The sequence below is a fragment of the Oryza glaberrima genome, chromosome 11 (genome assembly GCF_000147395.1).
Source record: "Oryza glaberrima chromosome 11, OglaRS2, whole genome shotgun sequence".
NCBI lineage: Eukaryota > Viridiplantae > Streptophyta > Magnoliopsida > Poales > Poaceae > Oryza > Oryza glaberrima.
The window spans coordinates 26,132,785-26,152,969 of NC_068336.1; the positions used below are offsets into that span (position 1 = coordinate 26,132,785).

General features: G+C 44.3%; 3 protein-coding genes and 6 non-coding genes across 9 annotated transcripts; all 9 read left to right on the forward strand.

The window, feature by feature from the left end:
- Positions 1-1,725: 1,725 nt before the first annotated feature.
- LOC127753714 (uncharacterized) lies at positions 1,726-3,393 on the forward strand. Its single transcript, XM_052279140.1, has 2 exons — positions 1,726-2,035; positions 2,154-3,393. The coding sequence occupies exon 2, from the start codon at positions 2,431-2,433 to the stop codon at positions 3,172-3,174; it is 744 nt and encodes a 247-aa protein (XP_052135100.1). The 5' UTR covers positions 1,726-2,035; positions 2,154-2,430; the 3' UTR covers positions 3,175-3,393.
- Positions 3,394-12,807: 9,414 nt separating this feature from the next.
- On the forward strand, positions 12,808-16,980 carry LOC127754934 (heat shock cognate 70 kDa protein 2). Its single transcript, XM_052280544.1, has 2 exons — positions 12,808-13,106; positions 15,034-16,980. The coding sequence occupies exons 1-2, from the start codon at positions 12,893-12,895 to the stop codon at positions 16,767-16,769; spliced, it is 1,950 nt and encodes a 649-aa protein (XP_052136504.1). The 5' UTR covers positions 12,808-12,892; the 3' UTR covers positions 16,770-16,980.
- LOC127756103 (small nucleolar RNA Z195/SNORD33/SNORD32 family) lies at positions 13,646-13,732 on the forward strand. Its single transcript, XR_008013144.1, has one exon. It is a non-coding gene; the product is annotated as a small nucleolar RNA Z195/SNORD33/SNORD32 family (small nucleolar RNA).
- On the forward strand, positions 13,831-13,913 carry LOC127756104 (small nucleolar RNA Z196/R39/R59 family). Its single transcript, XR_008013145.1, has one exon. It is a non-coding gene; the product is annotated as a small nucleolar RNA Z196/R39/R59 family (small nucleolar RNA).
- Positions 13,975-14,114, forward strand: LOC127756121 (small nucleolar RNA F1/F2/snoR5a). The gene has a single exon (XR_008013160.1). It is a non-coding gene; the product is annotated as a small nucleolar RNA F1/F2/snoR5a (small nucleolar RNA).
- LOC127756102 (small nucleolar RNA Z195/SNORD33/SNORD32 family) lies at positions 14,412-14,498 on the forward strand. The gene has a single exon (XR_008013143.1). It is a non-coding gene; the product is annotated as a small nucleolar RNA Z195/SNORD33/SNORD32 family (small nucleolar RNA).
- LOC127756105 (small nucleolar RNA Z196/R39/R59 family) lies at positions 14,607-14,690 on the forward strand. Its single transcript, XR_008013146.1, has one exon. It is a non-coding gene; the product is annotated as a small nucleolar RNA Z196/R39/R59 family (small nucleolar RNA).
- Positions 14,749-14,888, forward strand: LOC127756122 (small nucleolar RNA F1/F2/snoR5a). The gene has a single exon (XR_008013161.1). It is a non-coding gene; the product is annotated as a small nucleolar RNA F1/F2/snoR5a (small nucleolar RNA).
- Positions 16,981-17,967: 987 nt separating the features above from the next.
- Positions 17,968-20,158, forward strand: LOC127753919 (uncharacterized). The gene is made up of 4 exons (XM_052279367.1): positions 17,968-18,342; positions 19,232-19,328; positions 19,448-19,507; positions 19,798-20,158. Exons 1-4 carry the CDS (start codon positions 18,086-18,088, stop codon positions 19,876-19,878), a joined length of 495 nt encoding a protein of 164 aa, XP_052135327.1. The 5' UTR covers positions 17,968-18,085; the 3' UTR covers positions 19,879-20,158.
- The last annotated feature ends 27 nt before the right edge of the window (positions 20,159-20,185 follow it).

Below are 20,185 nucleotides of genomic sequence, written 5' to 3' on the forward strand. Positions count from 1 at the left end.
GTCAGCGAGACACTGTGCAGTTAACAACCCCCTCTCCTCCATTTGCATCTAGATTGCTAGCAACATGATTGATGTCTGACCTAATGGTATTTTGTTTCCATGAGGAAGCAAATTTCATTTCTTTTTTTTTCTCAGCTGGCATCTGTTGTGCCTCGTGACCTGAAAATCTGTAATTTTGTCTCCTCATCAGGCAAGGTATTACTCTACATTAGGAGAAGAATGGAACTTAATTATGCATGGATCTTCTCTACCCTTCATCCAGCCCTACCAATCTGTTTTGTTTTTCATGTGGTCCTATGTATCTGTGATATGCATGCTACTGGTAATAGTGTGGGGGGAAAAAAAGAAAAGAAGCTGCTCATCTCAGTGGTGAGAAAACACATTGATGGGCATATCCACTATGCACTTGTTGTATTCATTGCAAATGATGGGCCTGTAAAAGCCATCTTTTCAATTTCATGTCTCAGGATTTGTTGCTAGCCTTTCATGTGATAAACTTGTAAGCATTGCACCTGGGGCTCATTATTGAAATTCTGAAGCTAACAGTATCATCTGCAATGGGGAAAGAAAGAAAGTCCAATGTTCTTGGCTTCTTGCAAAAAGGAATAAATACATTTGTTCAGGGAAAGACCTGCAATCAGGTTCTATAATTCTCAATTCAACCTGGCTTTTGATGGATTTTATTCTTTAAGATGACTCAAAAGACCTATCTTTTGATGGTGCAACGGTTATAATTGAGGTCACAAGTAGCATATGCTTTTCTTTTAACTATACTAGTTCATCTTTGCTAATCCTTGTGCAAGTAAATGGTGTACCCCATGCTTGTTGATAAGTTTATGTTACATCCATATTTGCTGATAAATTTTGCTACAAAAGGTAGGATAAAACTTTGCACATGGGTACATCTTTGTACAAGGAAGACTAGCAGCCAGCTTACTAGAACGAAAAACTACAAAAAGGACCACATATTTGTATCCTGTGTCTGTATGCACGGTCGTGTACATCCATATTTATACGGTTGGTGAGAAAATGCTGAAGAATGAAGCAGAGAAACTTGTTTGTTTCCCGGCAAATATGGTCTATGAAGCAAGGTTGTATGTACTATACTCTACTGAGGACCAGACAAAGACGCATCTTCTCACCTACTAGCTATGCTACCTAGCTTCATTTCCAGAACATATTGGTATATCTTTTGCAATAGTATGTCTGAATAATACACTAATCTTGACGTAGTAGTAGACCAGATCACCAGAGGGTCCGGTGCCATGGATTGAGGCTACAAGTGTCATTGTTAGTGCAATTGATTATGTCTAGCATGTATAGTGTACATGTATGATGATATAGCCCATGTCTCGAGGTGATTAAAGCTTTTAAGCTCTCAAGGTTGGAAAAAAATAAAAGGTGAGACCATGTGTGTGTACAGTAATTTCAGAGTAACTGCAACGGCAAACTGAAACAAGTGTGAAAGTTTTCAGTTGTCAATTTGGGGTTCAGTTTTGTTTATTGGAGAGAATCCTGGAGTCAAGTGGAGATTCCAACAATCAAAATTTAAAAACAAACATGACCTGAAAATCAATTCAAGTCCTCTAGAATAAAACTAATGTTGTGATTCCTTAACACCCTCATTTAGCTCAGCTAATGTAATCATCATCATCATCATCTCTAATCCAATCCACAAATCCCTCCAAAGGCCAGCTTAAATATATAGGCTGTCTTGAGGACAATGTTGATTTGTTTTTTGCAGAAGCAAACATGAGAGTCCCTCTCTCCCCTTCCACCTTCCACCTCCCCATGTGATGTGAAGCCCTCCCCTGTCCCCTCCCTACCTCCATCTCTCTCTCCCTCTCTTGAACACTGAGCCTCTTTGCTTACATACAATTCAGTAGTGTAGTAATTCACTGCAGCAGCTGCATTTGTTTTGGTGCTGCACTCACTCACTCGTCTTTTGGTTTCTTGGGGGTCAACTGTGCTGTGCTCTTCCATCTTTCCTTTCTCCTCCTCTGCTTCTTTGATTGCTTTGCACTGTTTCAGCTGGGTGTGTGCTTCTCCTCCATTCCTTGGCTCCTGCAACTTTTCACTGTTCTTGGCAGGTTCCTGTGTTGCTTTGTGTTGTTGCTCTTGTTCTTTCTGACTGTTCTCTTGTTCTTCCATAGGATCGGATCGGTACAATACAGCCATTCCATCCATAAAGGTGGCCAAACCTCATCTTTCAGATTCAGCTTGGTTGTTTTGCTGCGTGTGAGCAAGTTTACTGAGCTTTTCTTTTGTGCAAGAAGCAAAGAACAAGACAAGAATCTGGCTTGCTTGCTCTTTATCGTTAGAAGGAATCTCCGATTGCTGCTGCTTCGTTTCTGCATCTGTTTCTGTTCTTCTAATGGTGAATGAATAATCCCTAGAGCGAGAGAGAGAAAGCTGTAGATAGAGTTAAAGATGAGAGCTCTGAGCAGAATCGGCGTCGGGTTGGCGGTGGTGTCCGCGCTGCTGCTGCTGGCGCTCGCCGCCGAGCTCTACTACCTCTTCGTCTACAAGCACCGCCGCTCCGCCGCCATCTCCGACGCCGCCTCCTCGCCCTCCTCTTCTTCTCGCGAGCTGCTCCAGCTTTTCTGCTTCAAGAAGCCGCCCGCGCTCGCCTCGACCTACGCGCAGGAGCCGCACGCCGGCGAGGCGGTGGTGGCCGTGGCCGTCGACGACGACGACGACACGGTGGAGGCGCAGCTGATGCGGCTGGGCAGCCTCGTCGGCCCCACGCGGCTGCTCTTCACCATCAAGGAGGAGACCAAGGAGGACCTCGAGTCCGAGGACGGCCGGAGCCGGTGCGGGAGGAGCCGGAGCCTCGCCGAGCTGCTGCATTCGTCGGAGACGCCGTTCATGACGCCGGCGTCATCGCCGCTGCCGATGGACAAGTCCTTCAACCCTCTGTTCGAGCCCACGGTGGCGGCGGCCGTGACGGTGTCGCCGCCGCCCAAGTTTCAGTTCTTGAAGGACGCCGAGGAGAAGATGTATCGGCGGGCGCTCGCCGAGGAGGCCATGAGGGCGCGGAGGTCGCCGCAGACGAGGTCACCGGCGGCGGCCGGAGAGGAGGACGGCGGGTACATCACCATCATGGTGGGGAAGAACAACAAGGTCATCCCCTTGCCGTCGCCTCCCAGCAATGGTGATGGTGATCTGCAGTAGTGAGTTCTTTGCAAAATTTTAATTAAGAAGGCCTTAATTAACTTTGTTCATCCAGTGTTCTAGTGTAGCTCTTTGCCTGTAATTTTCTCTCTCTCTCTCTCTCTCTTTTCTTTTTGGTTTATGGTCTTCTGATCATGCCAAATTGGATGGTTGGATGTACATAACATGAATATTATCAGCAGCCAAGAACTTCAGATCAATATATTTTTCTTCTTCTAATGTGTACTTAATGACAGTAATTTTGTTGACGCTTAACTTGGTGTAATTAATGTTTTGATAGAGTTCTGTCATTGTTTTTTCAGGGTGTTTGATTGTAACAATTTTTATGATGTATGTACTACGCGGTTAGTTATACTACATGTTACAAACATTAAAGGATTATCTGAAAATCAAAATTCCTTCAGTGACATGTTTATTAATCTGGTTTAACCAACTGTGAGCTCAGATGAACTTTTTCCCTTTTTCTCGTGAGCTGTATGGGGACTGTATAGAATACTACTGTGCACTCAATTCATCCATCAGAACAGAGGAATGGAGAAAATAATATCTGAAAGCTCCATGCTGACCTGTCTCAAAGTGTAACTTTATACTCTCGACTATTAGCTAACTTATATAGGGTCTTCAAAACAAATTCCTTGCAACTTCTCTCAAGTTACTTAATCACCTTTAACTGTCATCAAGTCACACCTCAGTCACGCGATTAGCTTTAGTTAGTTCATAATGCAAAATTCCTTGCAATTTTTGACAAGTCTTCTTGAGTCCTTTTGAGCTGTCCTTTTAGTCACAACTTTATTCATACTGCCTTTGGAACAACCAGGGCACAGAGGGAACAATGTATTCTAGGCCTTCCTATAAGTCCAAAGTGTGGAATTCTTTTTATTTCCACAGTGAAAGCTATCAGGGAAAGATACTATATTCTCATTGCTGTAATTATGACTTCATGTGAAGTGATTCTGTTTGCACTTTATCCACACTGCCTTTAGTTAGTCTTTTCATCCAGCCAACTCTTTTGAGTTTTCAGTTCATAGTGCATACCACAAGCCCTGACTGCCTGACCCTGTCATCTTTGTTTTTCTTCATGTGTTCTTCTCTGGTTTATATTGATTTTTACAGTCAAAGTTTACTTGAGAGGTGCAGAGAAAAGATTCCTAGACCAACATCAGACTTGCAGTGTACTTTAATCAAATCCGTAGGCTATTTCTTAGGAATGTGATTGCATTTCTGATTATAATCAACTAGCAGTAGTGTCAGGTTACATCATATCTTCTGATTATAGCACTAAAGTTATGAAAGAAATGGAAAGAGAAATTCACAATGTACTAAGGCTGGGTTTAGTTCAGCGCAAAGTTTGAATTTTGGTTGAAATTAGAGATGATGTGACTGAAAAGTTGTGTGTGTATGATAGGTTGATGTGTTGAAAAAGGTCCGAAGTTTGGATCCAAACTTTGGATCTAAACACAGACTAAGTATAAATGAGTTAGTAACTGTCATGTCATGTCTGGAATTTTCAGAAGTGCATGCATAAATGGACAGAGAAAAATTCTGGCGAGCAATTCTACGGTACTTGAGGAGGTACCATGAGGTACCAAAAAATTAGTGTAAAATTTGGTATCTCATGGTACCTCATAGTACCTAGGTATCAAAATGTACCAAATTTATAATAGAAAAATTAGTATCTCATGGTATCTTCTCAAGGACCATGAAATTGCTCTATTCTGGCAGTTAGGCATTTTTATTATCAGTGTCATGTTTGGTTAGTAGAGCACTCATCACGTGTACTAGTAGGATCATATTTGGTCTAAGATACAAAAGATGAATTTGGGCATTCGCATTGAGTTGTACTCCGCTTCTTTCTTAGGGCCCCTTTGAATTATAGGGTAGAAAAAACGGAGGAATAGGAAAAATACAGTATTCTGACAGGAATTGAAGTGTAAAACGGAGGATTGCAAAACACAGGAATGGTCGTTTAATTGGAGCGCAGGAAAAACGCAGAAATCGGATGAGAGAGATAGACTCAAAGGAAATTTTCCAAGAGGTTGGAGCTCTTGCTAAATTTCCTCCAAAATCCACATGCAATGTGCCATTCCATAGGAATTTCATAGGATTTGGAAAGCTTCAATCCTTTGAATCAAAAGGCCAAATAGAAAAATTTTCTATAGGATTTGAATCCTATAAAATTCCTATATAAATCCTTTGGTTTAAAGAGGCCTTAACCTGAAACCATCACTTTGATCTGAATCCTAAACTGCAGTGGGTGAAACCTACCATTTCTGACAACCTTTTCTCACTTCACTAGCTGAAATTAATTTACACAGACTTATCTGAACATACATGTGGCAATGACTTCTCCTACCATTCCTTGATCAATATATATAGTCTTGTGTACACCAAAAGAAGAAGAAAAATACTGTCTTGTGCAGACACATCTACTTTCATGTATGTACAGTGTTTGTTTCAATAACTGAAAGCCCTAGATAGCCCTGTTGACATTGCAATACTAAATCAAAGTAGTCACTGTGCCAGTATGCAAATGATGATGGGTATGTTCTAACTTGAGATTAGACAAGTAGGGAGGAAGCAGGCAACCGCAATTTGCTGGCTCTCTCTGCAGGAGTTAATGTCGATCGATTGCGTACGTCCTGATCTGGCTCTAATACCCCGGCCCCTGACATTAGCATCAAGCAAACAACGTAATTAAGTATGGTCATAATCCCCCTTAACACGTAATCTTCTTCTATAATCAGAAGAGGTACAGTGCTTGTGATTAGGTGCCGTACGTGCAGTAGATTGGTCGCCTTTCTGTAGGCTTTAAGCGTCAGAATTGTCTGGTAGCCTAACAAAAATGGGGCTCCTGGCTGGCAACTGTTGTTGTTGATAAGCATCCAAAAGGAAAAATCCTCGCCATGACAAGATTGTGGTTTGCAGAGCAGTTTGTTATCATGTATAGTAATTAACAGCCTGCAAAATTTGCAAGAAACCAAGACATTAGATTTAATTTGTTGGCGAGGCACCATCCGTGTATTAATTCTCCACTGATGATGTTGTTGTTCTAGTATAGATGGATTAAATTGAGTTGTGTGTGATATACTTTTATTTATTTATTTGGTGTCGATCTCATCCATTTTGACGTGTTCGATCAGTCAGGCAAAATTAGGATGGTGGCGTTTCTAGTGATGTGCAATCAACTGTGTGTCAAGTGTTGTGCTTCATTCAGTGCATGACCTACTACATATGGCTAATTGGCTATCTACGTAGACTTACATACTTATATTACCTACAACTGCATTAAGGGCCCTCATTAATTATTTTTTTCGATTAAGAGCCCTGATTGATTAAGTTGTGCGGCACTATATAGATGGTTATATATGCATAATGATTTCTTTTTTTAAGAATACACTATAAACACAAGCACTCACAACACACGTGCACTCACCCTTATGTGCTATGTTTGTGGGCATCGTGGAATCATAGACATGACGTCGTATTTCGTAACCTAGCGCTGACCCTGAACGATCTTACGAGGAAATGCATTCAAGAGGTTGTCTTGTGAATAGAGCAATAGTTCCAAATTGGAAAAATCTGTTTTCTTCCCCCCTACAATTTCTAAATAGTACAATGTAATTTCTGTTGTACTACCCGCTTATTTTCTAATGAATGAAATTTAGAAAAAAGAACAATTAACTAGCTAGCTAGCTAGTGTGACACTGACATTCGAGTTCAGTACGAGTCCTAAAGAAGGAAAATAAAATTGAGCCACCGTTCCGACCATTCTGATCTACTGGTCGGGCTCATCGACAAGTGCGAATAAAAAAATGTGTCATTGTAAGGATTAAAAATATTTTTTATATCAAATATTCAAAATAGTTGATTTTTATACTGCTAGGAACTGCCAGGTAGTAATTTAAGTAAAAAATAATAATTGAATTTGTTTGGGCTTAAAGAAAAATCCTAGCTCGGTCACGGGGAATGGCCTGGAAGGAATAGGGTGCATAGGCAGCCTACACATAGAGTCGAGTTTGCAAGGTCATATTAATGGTGTTTTCATATGACTTAAAAAAACAGCGGAATTTGCGGGTAAATGATGGACATGGATGGTCCTTTTTGCATGCATGACAATATGATAGCGTGTTGACAACAGCCCATTTGCCTAATTTTGTGGTTAAGGTGTTGTTCACATCGTCACCGAAGAACACAACTAAATGCTTATTATTTCAAAGGACCATGCTCCGGAACTCATGGGTTGTGATTGACAATATAATGCACCCAACCATGCATCTGAAGTTAGCTAAACCCTACTAGATTATTGTTTTTTGCAGCTACACTGATATACTCCCTCCTATTGTAAATATTTAAAAGTTAAGATATTTAATTGGCTAAACTTTTAAATCTTTGACAATTGTTATGTCAAATTAAGTTTCTAAAACCTAACGAGTTTACGACATTATGGTAGTATTATGGTAAGTTTATAAACACCATTTGTTTTGTATTCCAAATCAAGTACTCAAGAAATTAATTGATGGCCAAAGGTTTCAAAGTAATTAGCTAGTTTTCAATCTAGGAAGATTACTGTCTCATGAGAAGTCACGATGCAAGTTTGACCTCACGATCAACCTGAGCAATATGGTTTATCGAAAAAGGGGATCGATCAGGGGATACTATACAATTAGCGATTAATTATCGTTAGTCGTACTTACGGTGTTAATTAGTCCGTGACATGCATGTATGGATATGACGGTACGTGTAACGTACGTAGCTGTATACTATGTACGTATTCATGTGAGCTGGATGGTGTAAGATCGACGGTGCCGTATATACGTATGTTTCTTGCAACAGCAAAAGTACGTAGCGTACGTGGCCTGTTCCAACCATCGATCGAGCAGAAGCTGCTCCCATCTAGTTGCAAGCTCGGTTAATTTTGGCCCTGTTTAGATGCTCACAAAAATTTTAATCCCTTTCACAGAGACTTTTATTTATGTGAGTCCCTCCCATCCAAACAACCCCTTATTATTACGACCAATTATGATAATCTCAAATGTTTAAACTTTCACTATTTGATAAATGAAAATTTCCTTTGGGCATTTTCAAAATATGTATAATTATTCGAAGGACACCACAAAATCGTGTCATTAAAGAGGAAAAAAAATCTGTAATTGGTTGCACACATTTAACAACTGAATTTAGTTCTACATCGCTGACATGAACAACTGACTCTTAACCCTCCTCATCGTCAACAGCTAAGCAGCCATTGCCTTCATCAGATCTAGTTGGGTGAGATGTGCCTGGCAACCAAGGGCAATCTTGTTATTTTTAATTTATCTCTCTAAGCTTTTACTTGGAAATGATAAAATAATATCTCCAGTTTAGTGTAGCCAGTTACACAAGTCTCTCAACAGTGACACGATCTTACGGCATCCCCAAATCAATTACACAAAATTTAAATGTCATGTAGTAAAATCAAGACAATTACAAGTGTCACATACAACACGACAAGAATCAAAAAACAAAACAACAAGGCAACATAGGACCAACCATTTCGGTTATAACTAATTATACTTGGTAACGCTTATTAGCAACAAAAATAATTTATGGGTATAATTTTATATATGTGTTCTTTCTTACTTAAAAGTAAAAAAAATATATAAAAAAGTAGTCTTCTAGTAGTACTTAGCCGAAACCCTTTTTGCTTGTACAAGTTTGGTTGTTTTGGATGGAAGCCAAAATATGCCCTACCAATATTTTGGTAGCGGTTTTTGTTTAAAGCCAAATTATTGGCATTGCCAATGTCTAACTTGGCACATTCTAGATTATAAATCAGGGTTTTGGTTTCTTATTGATATCAAACCAAACACCATTTTATCCTATCAAATAATTAGTAGTGCTAAAACTTAGCTAGGATAATGAACCAAACAAGTCCGTTAAGTAGGGTAATGAACCTTACTACATGGGCCGCGGCTTTGGGACATCCACAGGGCTGACAGGCATGCAGATGCTGATAAGGAATGGAATGGAATAAGTCCATTTTGCCTCCCTCATCTCTTGCGCTTGCGTGAATAACATCCCTCAACTGGAAAACCGGGTATAACGCCTCCTTCTTCTCTGAAAACCAAAGCAAATCACCTCCCTCAGTGGTTTGGCTGGCGGTTTCGTCCGACGTGGCGTCGTTGACCCGTTGACGAGCTGACTCTGCGTGGTGGGACCCACATGTCAGTGCAAACTCTCCTTTCCTTCTTCCTCCTCCCTCTCTCTCTCTCCCTTCTCTCTCTCCCGTGGCCTCTCTCTCCACCTTGGCCAGAGCAATGGCGGCAGCGGTGGCAGACGACGTCGGAGCATCGGTCGCCGTCGTACCAAAGTAGCGAGAGCACGCAGGACGTGGAGAAGGGGAGAGAGAGATAGAGTCATCCCCGTCACTGCCGGTGCCACGCGCGAAGAAGAAAAGGAAACCGAGGAGAAGGGGAGAGAGATTGAGAGAGTCGTCCTTGTCACCGCCGGTGCCACGCGCGAAGAAGAAAAGGAAACCGATGATAAGGGGAGAGAGAGAGTCGTCCCCGTCACCGCCGGTGCCGCCGTCCTAGAGATCCCTCGCCGAGCTGTGTCCCGCCACCACCGCCGTCCACCACCGGTCGCCGTCCCGTGCTCCTTCGCTGTCCCCGGGCGGAGAAGAAAGGAAGACCGGGGAGAGAGGGGGCAGAGAGAGCCATCCGTCATGGCGAGCTGCGCCGCCCTGGAGCGTTGCGATGCTACTGCTGGCTTCTTCCTGCGATGCTACTGAGGATGAAGAAAGCCTCTGTCTAGGTAATTCTTTTTCTTCTTTTCTCTCACTCCATCAGCTGCTAGCTTTGCTAGCTAGGAGTAGCTAGCTGCTTGTGCTCTTGCTGTCGAGAGGAGGAAGAAAGACTCGAGGTGGTTGGCTGTCGTGTTGTGCATGGCTGCATTCAGAGCCCCGACGGTGATGTCATCGACGGCGTGCCGCTGCACCTGCAACCGGCGTTCGACCACCCGAAGCTCATTCATTTTTGTTTCAATTTGCAGTGATCGTTTCTATCTCCGGCGACGTTTCTTGATCGTGTTTGCGATTGTGTGCGTGTGCAGGTTGAGACGGAGCCAGAGGAGAGGCCCAAGGTCGGTGGCGCGGCGGCGGCGCATGGGGAGGCCGCGGAGGAGGAGGTCGTGTTCCCGATGGCGTGGACGGACGACGACGAGTTGTGCCCGGAGGGGACGGTGCCAGTGCGGCAGACGACGAAGCGCGACGTGCTGAGGTCCAGCTCCTCTCCCTGTTTGGGGATGAAGCAGCCTCGTGCCGGCGTGCCGCTGGTGTCGTCCGCGTGAGGAAGAAGATGGGATGGGGGGCTACTGACAGGTGGGGCCCATAAGCTGACTCAGCAAGTCAATGGAGGGGCCACCGCCACGTAAGTGCCACGTAGGACAAAACCGCCTCCGAAACCACCGAGGGAGGTGATTTGCTCTGGTTTTTAGAGAAGAAGGAGGCATTATACCCGGTTTTCCGGTTGAGGGATGTTATTCATCCAAGTGCATGAGATGAGGGAGGTAAAATGGACTTATTCCGAATGGAATAGCTAAAAGGAAAAAGTACACCGAAGGTCCCTCAACTTGTCATCGAGTTACAAAATCATCCCCAAACACAAAACCGGATATAGCGCATCCCCAAACTTACAAAACTATTACAAATTAGGTCCCTTAGTGGTTTTGATCCGGTTTTATCCTATGTGGCAGCTGAGCCAGCGTGGGACTCATGTGGACCCCACATGTCAGTATGCCACGTCAGCAGGTACCTGTTTCCCTCCTCTCCCTTGCTCCTCTCTCTCTCACACACACTCTTCTCTCTGGGAAGGCCGGCCGGTGGTGGGGAGGAGGTCGCCGGGCGAGGAGGTCCGACGGCTGCCCGACACGGTGGAGCTGGTCTCCCTGAGCTCCTATCTGAACCTGACACCGAAATGGCATCAAAGCTGTTGGAATTGTGAAGGTGATCGACAGGCCGTCAGGCCCACGCATGTTTCTTCTCGCTGTAAACCTCATCCCAGGAGGTTTGTTTGTTACCAATCTATCCTGTAAAAGAGATCACCACAAAAACAGAGGAAAGTCAGATCCTACATCCATTGTTCAGTTCCATAATCTCACCCTTATCAAGCAAAAATGAAACAATATGATTCAGGTTCAGCAAGAGAAATTCTGATCCCAAACAGTTCAGCACAAAAAATTCTTATCTCAAACAAAAAATATCACACAGCAACACAAAAAAATTGATACAGTACGATTCAAGTTCAGCAAGAGAAATTCTGATCTCGAACAGTTCAGCATGGCAATTGCTGATCTAAAAAAAAACATGATACAGCAACAAAAACTTCCCAAATGATCAATCACAAAAATGTAAGCTCCCTTTCCCCTATATTTCTTTAGCAATCTTCTTTGCATGCCAAAAGCCTTCTTTCTTATCCGTCACCAAAACGAAACAAAGCAATGCAATGATGATGCACTGAAAAGAAAAGGCTCTCAACAACCCGGAGCAGGTGCTGCGCAGGATGGAGCAGGAGAGGCGGCTCGTGCGGATGGGCACCGCCGGGAGCGTGTCCATCCACGTCCTCACCAGCGGCGGTGGCGGCGAGGCCGTCTCCTTCCTCTTCAACGGTGCCTCGATGGCCTCCTCGGGAGCCGCCGTCGCCGGCCGCACCACCCTTCGGGCGTGCGCGCCGCCGTGGGGGAAGCCGACGAATGCGGCAGCGGAAGGAGGATGAGGACGGGAGCTATTGTCACTCCTTGCTACGATGAGGACGGCCTCGAGTCCGCCGAGAGCGGCTGCAAGGCTCGTGAGTCTACCTCTGCGCCCGGCCTGCCGCCGCCTCGTCGCCATACCACCCTGCCGCTCGTCGCCGGCTGCCCAGCTCCTCTCCCGCCTCCCGCGCGCTGCTCCTCCCCTGTCGCCCGCCGCCGCATTCCCACCTTCCGTCGTCATCTTCACCACCGGCGGTGAAGCACCATCAGACGCCGCCACATCTCCGGCGCCCGTCACCTCCTCCATCCCTCCCAACTCGCTTGAGCGGACGCGAGCAGCCGCAAGAGCTCCTCCAGCTCCGGCCACCGGCGTGGTGCTCGTTCTCCTCCGCGGCACTCTCACCGGAAAAAGAACGAAGAGAAAAGAGAGAGAGGAGGAACCGAGGAAGAGGAGGAGAGGGAGGGGAGAGATGACATGGCATCCTGATATGTGGGACCCACATGGGTCCTACGCTGACTCAGCTGCCACATAGGATAAAACCAGGATCAAAACCACTGGAGGATCTATTGTGACCGGTTTTGATTAGTTAAGAGACGCCGAATATTTTTTCAGTTGAGGTACGATTTTGTAACTCGATGACAAGTTGAGGGACCTTTGGTGTACTTTTTCCTAGCCAAAAGGCCTCGGCCCATGTAGTAAGGTGACGGCCCACTTGTGCCGTCCTCGAAGACGGCCGACAGACCAACATTCATTTACAGCCCAAAAATTACGAAAACCTAGCTGCATCGCATCTTCTTCTCCTTTCCCCAGGCGGAGCACCGTCCGATGAGCATCCAACGGCTACGGTCAGCACCCTCGGAACCTTCGAGAACACCCTCCCCGCTATAAATTCCCGCCTTTCCGGTAGCATCTAGTCTTCCTCTCCCACTCTTCCTCCTCCCCAAACCCTAGCCGCCGCCGCCGGCGTACTCGAGAGAAACATCAGCATCCATGGCGGGCAAGGGCGAGGGTCCGGCCATCGGCATCGACCTTGGCACGACCTACTCGTGCGTGGGCGTTTGGCAGCACGACCGCGTGGAGATCATCGCCAACGACCAGGGCAACCGCACCACCCCCTCCTACGTCGGCTTCACCGACTCCGAGAGGCTCATCGGAGATGCTGCCAAGAACCAGGTCGCCATGAACCCCATCAATACCGTCTTTGGTAACTACTTATTCCCTGCTCCTCAGTCCTCTCTCTTTCTCTCTCTCCCCCCTTAGATCTCATCTCTAAGGTCTTCGTCGTCGTCGTATGCTAGATCTACTCTTGCCCAGCTCCTTCAGATCTGTTAGATTTGTGTGGGATGCTCTAATTAATTACTACCAACTTAGTAGATCTGGAACTCTTTTGACCTGCAGATCTTGCTCCACTACTGTTGCATTTTGAATCTGTGTTGATGTGATTTAAGTTGTTGGCAGTGCTTTTTGCATACTATTTGAATTTGTGGATGGTTAGCAGTCAGTACACTAGGATTTATTACTGGATCTGGACAGATATGCTCGTTTCAATCGGCTCGATTTGCTATGTTGATAGCTAACATGTTGTGCTTGTCCTACTGCCCTGGCGCAAATTTGATCCATGCATTCTTTTCGTTAAATGATTTGTCAAGTAGTAATGCTTGTTTGAAAATGATATTATTATTATTATATTATTATTATTATTATTATTTTAAATAAATATAGCCTGAAACATTCTTAGTTTCGAGGAGAAGTGATGATGTCTTATCCATACCACATGTCTGCATCTCATATGATGATTAATCTACATCATGCACTACCATCTGATCTCCTCTAGCTCATACAGCTTTTAACAAGTTAGGCGATAGATGTTTGCTACAAACAGTCAACTGGATTTGCTTTCTTGAAAGAAAAAAATGAACCGTGTAGTTTGCAACCTGTGATGTAAATTAACCCATTTACTGAACTACATTGATTATTTCAGTAAAATCACCATCTTTCGGCTGAGGTTGCATGCTTAGTTATTATATTTTTACCAATGATGATTTTGTTATATAGCCAGATACCGTACTTTCTTATGCCATTTGGTATCTGACTCATTGTCTACTTTTGTGACTATGTGTCTCGAAATATGGCATATAATAAGGGGGAACGGATCTTGCGACATTGATGGCTCCTGTATGAGCCTCCAATTACTATATAGCCGTTTACATGTTCTTATCATGTTACTTTTCCAAATTAGTGCTGCACATCTTGTCTGTTTGCAAGTTTGGGTTCATTCATATTGCTGTGGGCATTTTAATACATCTTAACTGCAATGTAAATTTCTTGTACATCGCTAAAATTTTCTGCCTTGATTGAGTAGACTCTTTGATGACATCTATCTTACCTTATGCACTTGATTCGTATTTCTGTTACAACATTTTGATTACTTGATGTAGTTCACACAAGCATGACACATCTCTTTGAAAAAAAGATTTCATTTTTTAAAGCAAGCCTAATGCTTTAGGGTGGGAGAAGTGATGATACTTAATCCATACCACATTTCTGCATCTCAGATGATGATCAATCTACATCATGCACTACCATCTGATCTCCCCATCATACAATTTTTTATTTTGTTTTGTTGGATTATATAACTTTAACATTTGATAAAGTGCCAACAGATTTTTATACACAATTTCTTATAGATATTACCATGACAGCTTGCAGCCTGTGATGCAAAAGTACCCATTAAACTGAATTACACTGATTATTCCAAACAAATCACCATCTTTCGGCTGAGGTTGCTTGCTTGTTTAAAATTATGAATGCTTCTTGCACAACCATTTAGGACTTTCGGTAGTTTGTAATGCCATTTGGTATCTGACACATGGTCTGCTCTTGTGACTATTTGTCTCGAAATATGGCATAAAACAAGGGGGAACGGATCTTGCGACATTGGTGGTTCCTCTATGATCCTCCAATTACTATATAGCCGTTTACAATTTGTTATGTTAGGAGCATACCTTTTGCTTTGTCATCAAAGTCTTGGTTCCTTTGTATTTCTAGTTAAGATTCATTTTTCTTCAAGTTTGGGAACATAAACTCTGTATAATTTTACTGTAGTTGCTGACATTGAGTCTTCTCTGCAGATGCCAAGCGTCTCATTGGCAGGAGGTTTAGCGATGCTTCTGTTCAGAGTGACATTAAGCTCTGGCCCTTCAAGGTGATTGCTGGACCTGGTGACAAGCCTATGATTGTTGTCCAGTACAAGGGTGAGGAGAAGCAGTTTGCTGCTGAAGAGATCTCCTCCATGGTCCTCATCAAGATGCGTGAGATTGCTGAGGCCTACCTTGGCACCACCATCAAGAATGCTGTTGTCACTGTTCCTGCCTACTTCAATGACTCCCAGAGGCAGGCCACCAAGGATGCTGGAGTGATTGCTGGTCTCAATGTCATGCGCATCATCAACGAGCCAACTGCTGCAGCTATTGCCTATGGTCTTGACAAGAAGGCCACCAGCGTTGGTGAGAAGAATGTCCTCATCTTTGACCTTGGAGGTGGTACCTTTGATGTTTCCCTCCTTACCATTGAGGAGGGTATCTTTGAGGTCAAGGCCACAGCTGGTGACACCCATCTTGGTGGTGAAGATTTTGACAACCGCATGGTCAACCACTTTGTACAAGAATTCAAGAGGAAGAACAAGAAGGATATCACTGGCAACCCCAGGGCTCTCAGGAGGTTGAGGACAGCTTGTGAGAGGGCGAAGAGGACCCTGTCCTCCACTGCCCAGACCACCATTGAGATCGATTCCTTGTATGAGGGCATCGATTTCTACTCAACCATCACCCGAGCCAGGTTTGAGGAGCTCAACATGGATCTCTTCAGGAAGTGTATGGAGCCTGTGGAGAAGTGCCTCAGGGATGCTAAGATGGACAAGAGCTCTGTTCATGATGTTGTTCTTGTTGGTGGCTCCACTAGGATCCCGAGGGTGCAGCAGCTCCTGCAGGATTTCTTCAACGGCAAGGAGCTTTGCAAGAACATCAACCCAGATGAGGCTGTTGCTTATGGTGCTGCTGTCCAGGCTGCCATCTTGAGTGGTGAGGGCAACGAGAAGGTCCAGGACCTCCTCCTGTTGGATGTTACCCCTCTCTCTCTCGGTTTGGAGACTGCTGGTGGTGTCATGACCGTCTTGATCCCAAGGAACACCACCATTCCCACCAAGAAGGAGCAGGTCTTCTCCACCTACTCTGACAACCAGCCTGGTGTGCTCATCCAGGTTTACGAGGGTGAGAGGACCAGGACACGTGACAACAACCTGCTGGGCAAGTTTGAGCTCTCTGGAATCCCTCCTGCTCCCAGGGGTGTTCCACAGATCACTGTTTGCTTCGACATTGATGCCAATGGTATCCTGAACGTGTCTGCTGAGGACAAGACCACCGGGCAGAAGAACAAGATCACCATCACCAATGACAAGGGCAGGCTCAGCAAGGAGGAGATTGAGAAGATGGTCCAGGAGGCCGAGAAGTACAAGTCAGAGGATGAGGAACACAAGAAGAAGGTGGAGTCCAAGAACGCGCTGGAGAACTACGCCTACAACATGCGCAACACCATCAAGGATGAGAAGATCGCCTCGAAGCTCCCGGCAGCGGACAAGAAGAAGATCGAGGATGCCATCGATCAGGCCATCCAGTGGCTGGACGGCAACCAGCTCGCCGAGGCTGATGAGTTCGATGACAAGATGAAGGAGCTGGAGGGCATCTGCAACCCCATCATCGCCAAGATGTACCAGGGCGCTGGCGCGGACATGGCCGGCGGCATGGACGAGGACGATGCTCCCCCGGCTGGCGGCAGCGGTGCTGGCCCCAAGATCGAGGAGGTCGACTAAGCGCGAAATTTGCTAGTGATCCGCGCTTCAAGTTATCTTATTGCATTATTAGTGTCTCTTTGATGTTGCGTGTTAAAAAACTTTGCTGCTATGATGATACCCTTGGTCTGTTTGGGCAGTCTTTTTGAATTGAAGAACTGCGTTGGGAGCTCTATGACAACTATGAATTGCGTGAGAAATTTAATTATTGTGGTGCTTGCAGCGCCTATTATTTGGTCTCTGTCCCACGTTTATTATTTGCATGTGCGCATTGTTTGCTAGCAATTGCTGGTGTGCTTCTCAGCCAACATGTAAACTGTTGTTTGGATAGTTTCTGATTTTTGGATGCATTTTTTAAATCGGATAGTGAAGGACGGATAGTATGGGATACGGAAACAAATATGGATGATTTTTTTTAAACGAAAATGAATATCCGTCGGATATCGGGAACGTCCTCTGGATATGTAGGCATATGCAGCCAGACCTTCCAGCAATGATCTTTGATGTAGTTTCAAGTTGTGAAGAGTTTTATGGATGCGAAGGCGATTTCAGAATTAAAAAAAAGGTTATTCGTTGTGCACAAGTTGTTTTTTTTTTTTGAGGTACGTTGTGCACAAGTTGTTGTGTGTGCATCAAGTGTTATTCACAGCATTAACAGATGACCCTTTCATAAGTTGTCGTGAGCTGCAGTTTTGTCGCATCAGTATGCATTTGCTTCAACTGAGGTGAAACTAAAGCTCAGTCAACTTTTATGATACTGTGAGGAATTAAATTATTTCCACGTCGTCTGTTATTTTGTGCTGCTTCTCTCTTGGACGTGCATCTAACTGTGCATTTGTTTGCTTGAAGTAACTGATTAGTAGCAACTGTATTGGTCTCGAGTACTTTTTGGAGGATATCTAGCTATCGTTTGTATGATCTTTAGCCTAGTTTATCCCCGGTATGAAGATTGTATCTCCCTTCGTTTTTCCATGAGACGAACTGACATTTCCTTGTTTGAATCTGCAAGAGTGCTAGTCACAGGCTCATGCTTCCCCCCCCCTCTCTCTCTCTCTCTCTCTGCAATTTTCTTTTTTCTGAACCAAAAAAAAAAAGAAGTTAGTAGAGCAAACTGCTGGTATTTCACGATGGGCCACTTAGAAGTTTGGAAGGCCCATACATCGATTCATTAGGGCAGCACAGCACAGCACAACACAACACAACCGTGTTCCCCCAAATTGAGGCGGGAAGCAGTCCACCTCTCGCGCCTTTTCTCTTCCCGGCCCCAATTCCAACAGGTCAAAGTCAAACCCACTCCCTCCACCCACCGCACCCTGCACCCACTCTCGCTGCCGGCGATGCCTCCTAAGCGCAAGTCCCCGGCGGCCACCGCGGCGGTCGGGTCACCGAGGAAGACACGGAGCATGGCCGCCGGGAAGCAGCGCGCCGAGGCTCCGGCGAAGGCGGCCAAAAAGGAAGCGGCGGCGGCGGCGGCACCACCCGAGCAGAAGGGGAGGAAGAGGGCCAAGAAAGAAGATGCAGAGGTGGCGGCTGCGGCGGAGAAGGATTCCGGCGCTGTGGTCAGCGACGGGAAGCGCATCGTCGTGGAGGCATGGTAAGTGCCCCCGCGCTCGGCTGAGGTTTTCTTTTAGAGATTAGGATTCTGAACTATGTTGAGGGGATTACTAGTTCATCTTCATCCTTGGGATTTAATGGCGTTATGCTGTGGGCTAATGATTGATTGATGGAAGGTGAAGCTTTTAGGTACATGCAGTACATATACTAACATACTATGGATGATCTTCTGTGCATGCTTAAGATTACGATACCCGAAACCATAAGGAAATCATTTTCTAGCGATGTCAGAATTCAGATTCAGAAGAAAAAGAAAAAATAACAATGTTCTCTTTGTTCCTAAGTTTGAATAGTTCGCTTGGACGCTTGGAGATTATAGTATTCTGGCTGTAGTGGTTACTTCTTCTTGCGGATTATAGTTTTCTGTGATTATCTGTGAAGTTCGATCCATTGCTTTGCTATCTAGGTTTCCTTTTCATTGGTCATATACTCTGCTTCCTTCCTTGATACTTGAGTTAAATATAATGCTAACATCAGCACAATCTGCTGTATTTCGTACGTTCAAGTAGTTGTAGTTACTGTAACTGCGTTTTGTTTTTATGAATTATCACCGAAAAGAATTCCTTAATGTATCTCTAATCACTTAATCAGTATGTAAATCGACCTTCTTTTGTGGAGTATTTACATATAACAATGATGATTGACCATACTCCCATATGGTGCAACAGATCTGTTATTGAACAGACTTATAGTTTGTTTTTTCACATTGGAGAAATTGTTCTCCTTGCTTAGCTGAATTATTCTAGATAACCCGTACATCATTCCTTTATCTTGACATATCTAAAAAAGTCCTATTGCATTAAATGAATTATTGGTAGCAATTCTTATTGAATTTCCTTTTATCCTTGCCTCTTTGTACGATTCTCCAGCACTCAATGCAGACAGTTCAAGATTAGAGCTGCGAAGGTAAAGGAGGATCTGGAAAGTTCTGTTCCTGGGGTATCTGTGGTAATCAACCCTGAAAAGGTATCTTCATGGTGTTAAATCTAAGTAATTGGTTTTTTGCAACAATCAACCCTAAACTAGCTTTTCGGTATCTCACTGGCTTCCTTTGTTGTCATCATTGTTTTCCTCTTAATTCTCAGCCACGCCGTGGTTGCTTGGAGATTCGTGAGGAAGGTGGTGAAGTGTTCATATCGCTACTGGTAATCTTTGTTTACTACTTCTTGGTACCTGAATCATAAGGGACCTTTCTTAGCTTTCTCCATCTGTTGTTTGCAAGCTAGCTTTCTTTGGTTTTCTTTAACTTGCATTGGCAGTTCTTTTCATTGATGATACATTACCTCACCTATGTACTTATTAAAATCAACTGTGTTGCATTCCAGTTCGAACATTGAATTTAAGAGATCATTCTATATAATTATTACCATATTTGCTAGGAATTAGGCTGCATCATGATTTGTGTGTGACTGAACACACTCCAATTTGTGTGCAGAACATGCCAAGACCTTTCACAGCGATGAAGAAGCTTGACATGGATGAGGTCATCAAGGACATAGCAAACAAAATCTCCTGAATCAAATCAGCAACTCATGGAAAATCTTTAGGTGGCTTATAACTAGTAGTAAGCCTCCAAACCCATCTTTCCGTTGGAGCTTCATCTTGAACTGTTATTGAATGGTACTCCATGTTGCATGCCCATGGTGTGTTGATTCACTGGCCCTTTCTGTGTTCGATGTATTTGAAGACATGCCAAATTAATCGCAGTAGTAACAATGGAAAAGAGTTGGTACCTGATGGCCCTGTGTGTTAATCTGCGTACTACTCGTAATATCTAAGATTCAATTCACTACTGATGTTCTGATGTCATATGTTCTGTTCTA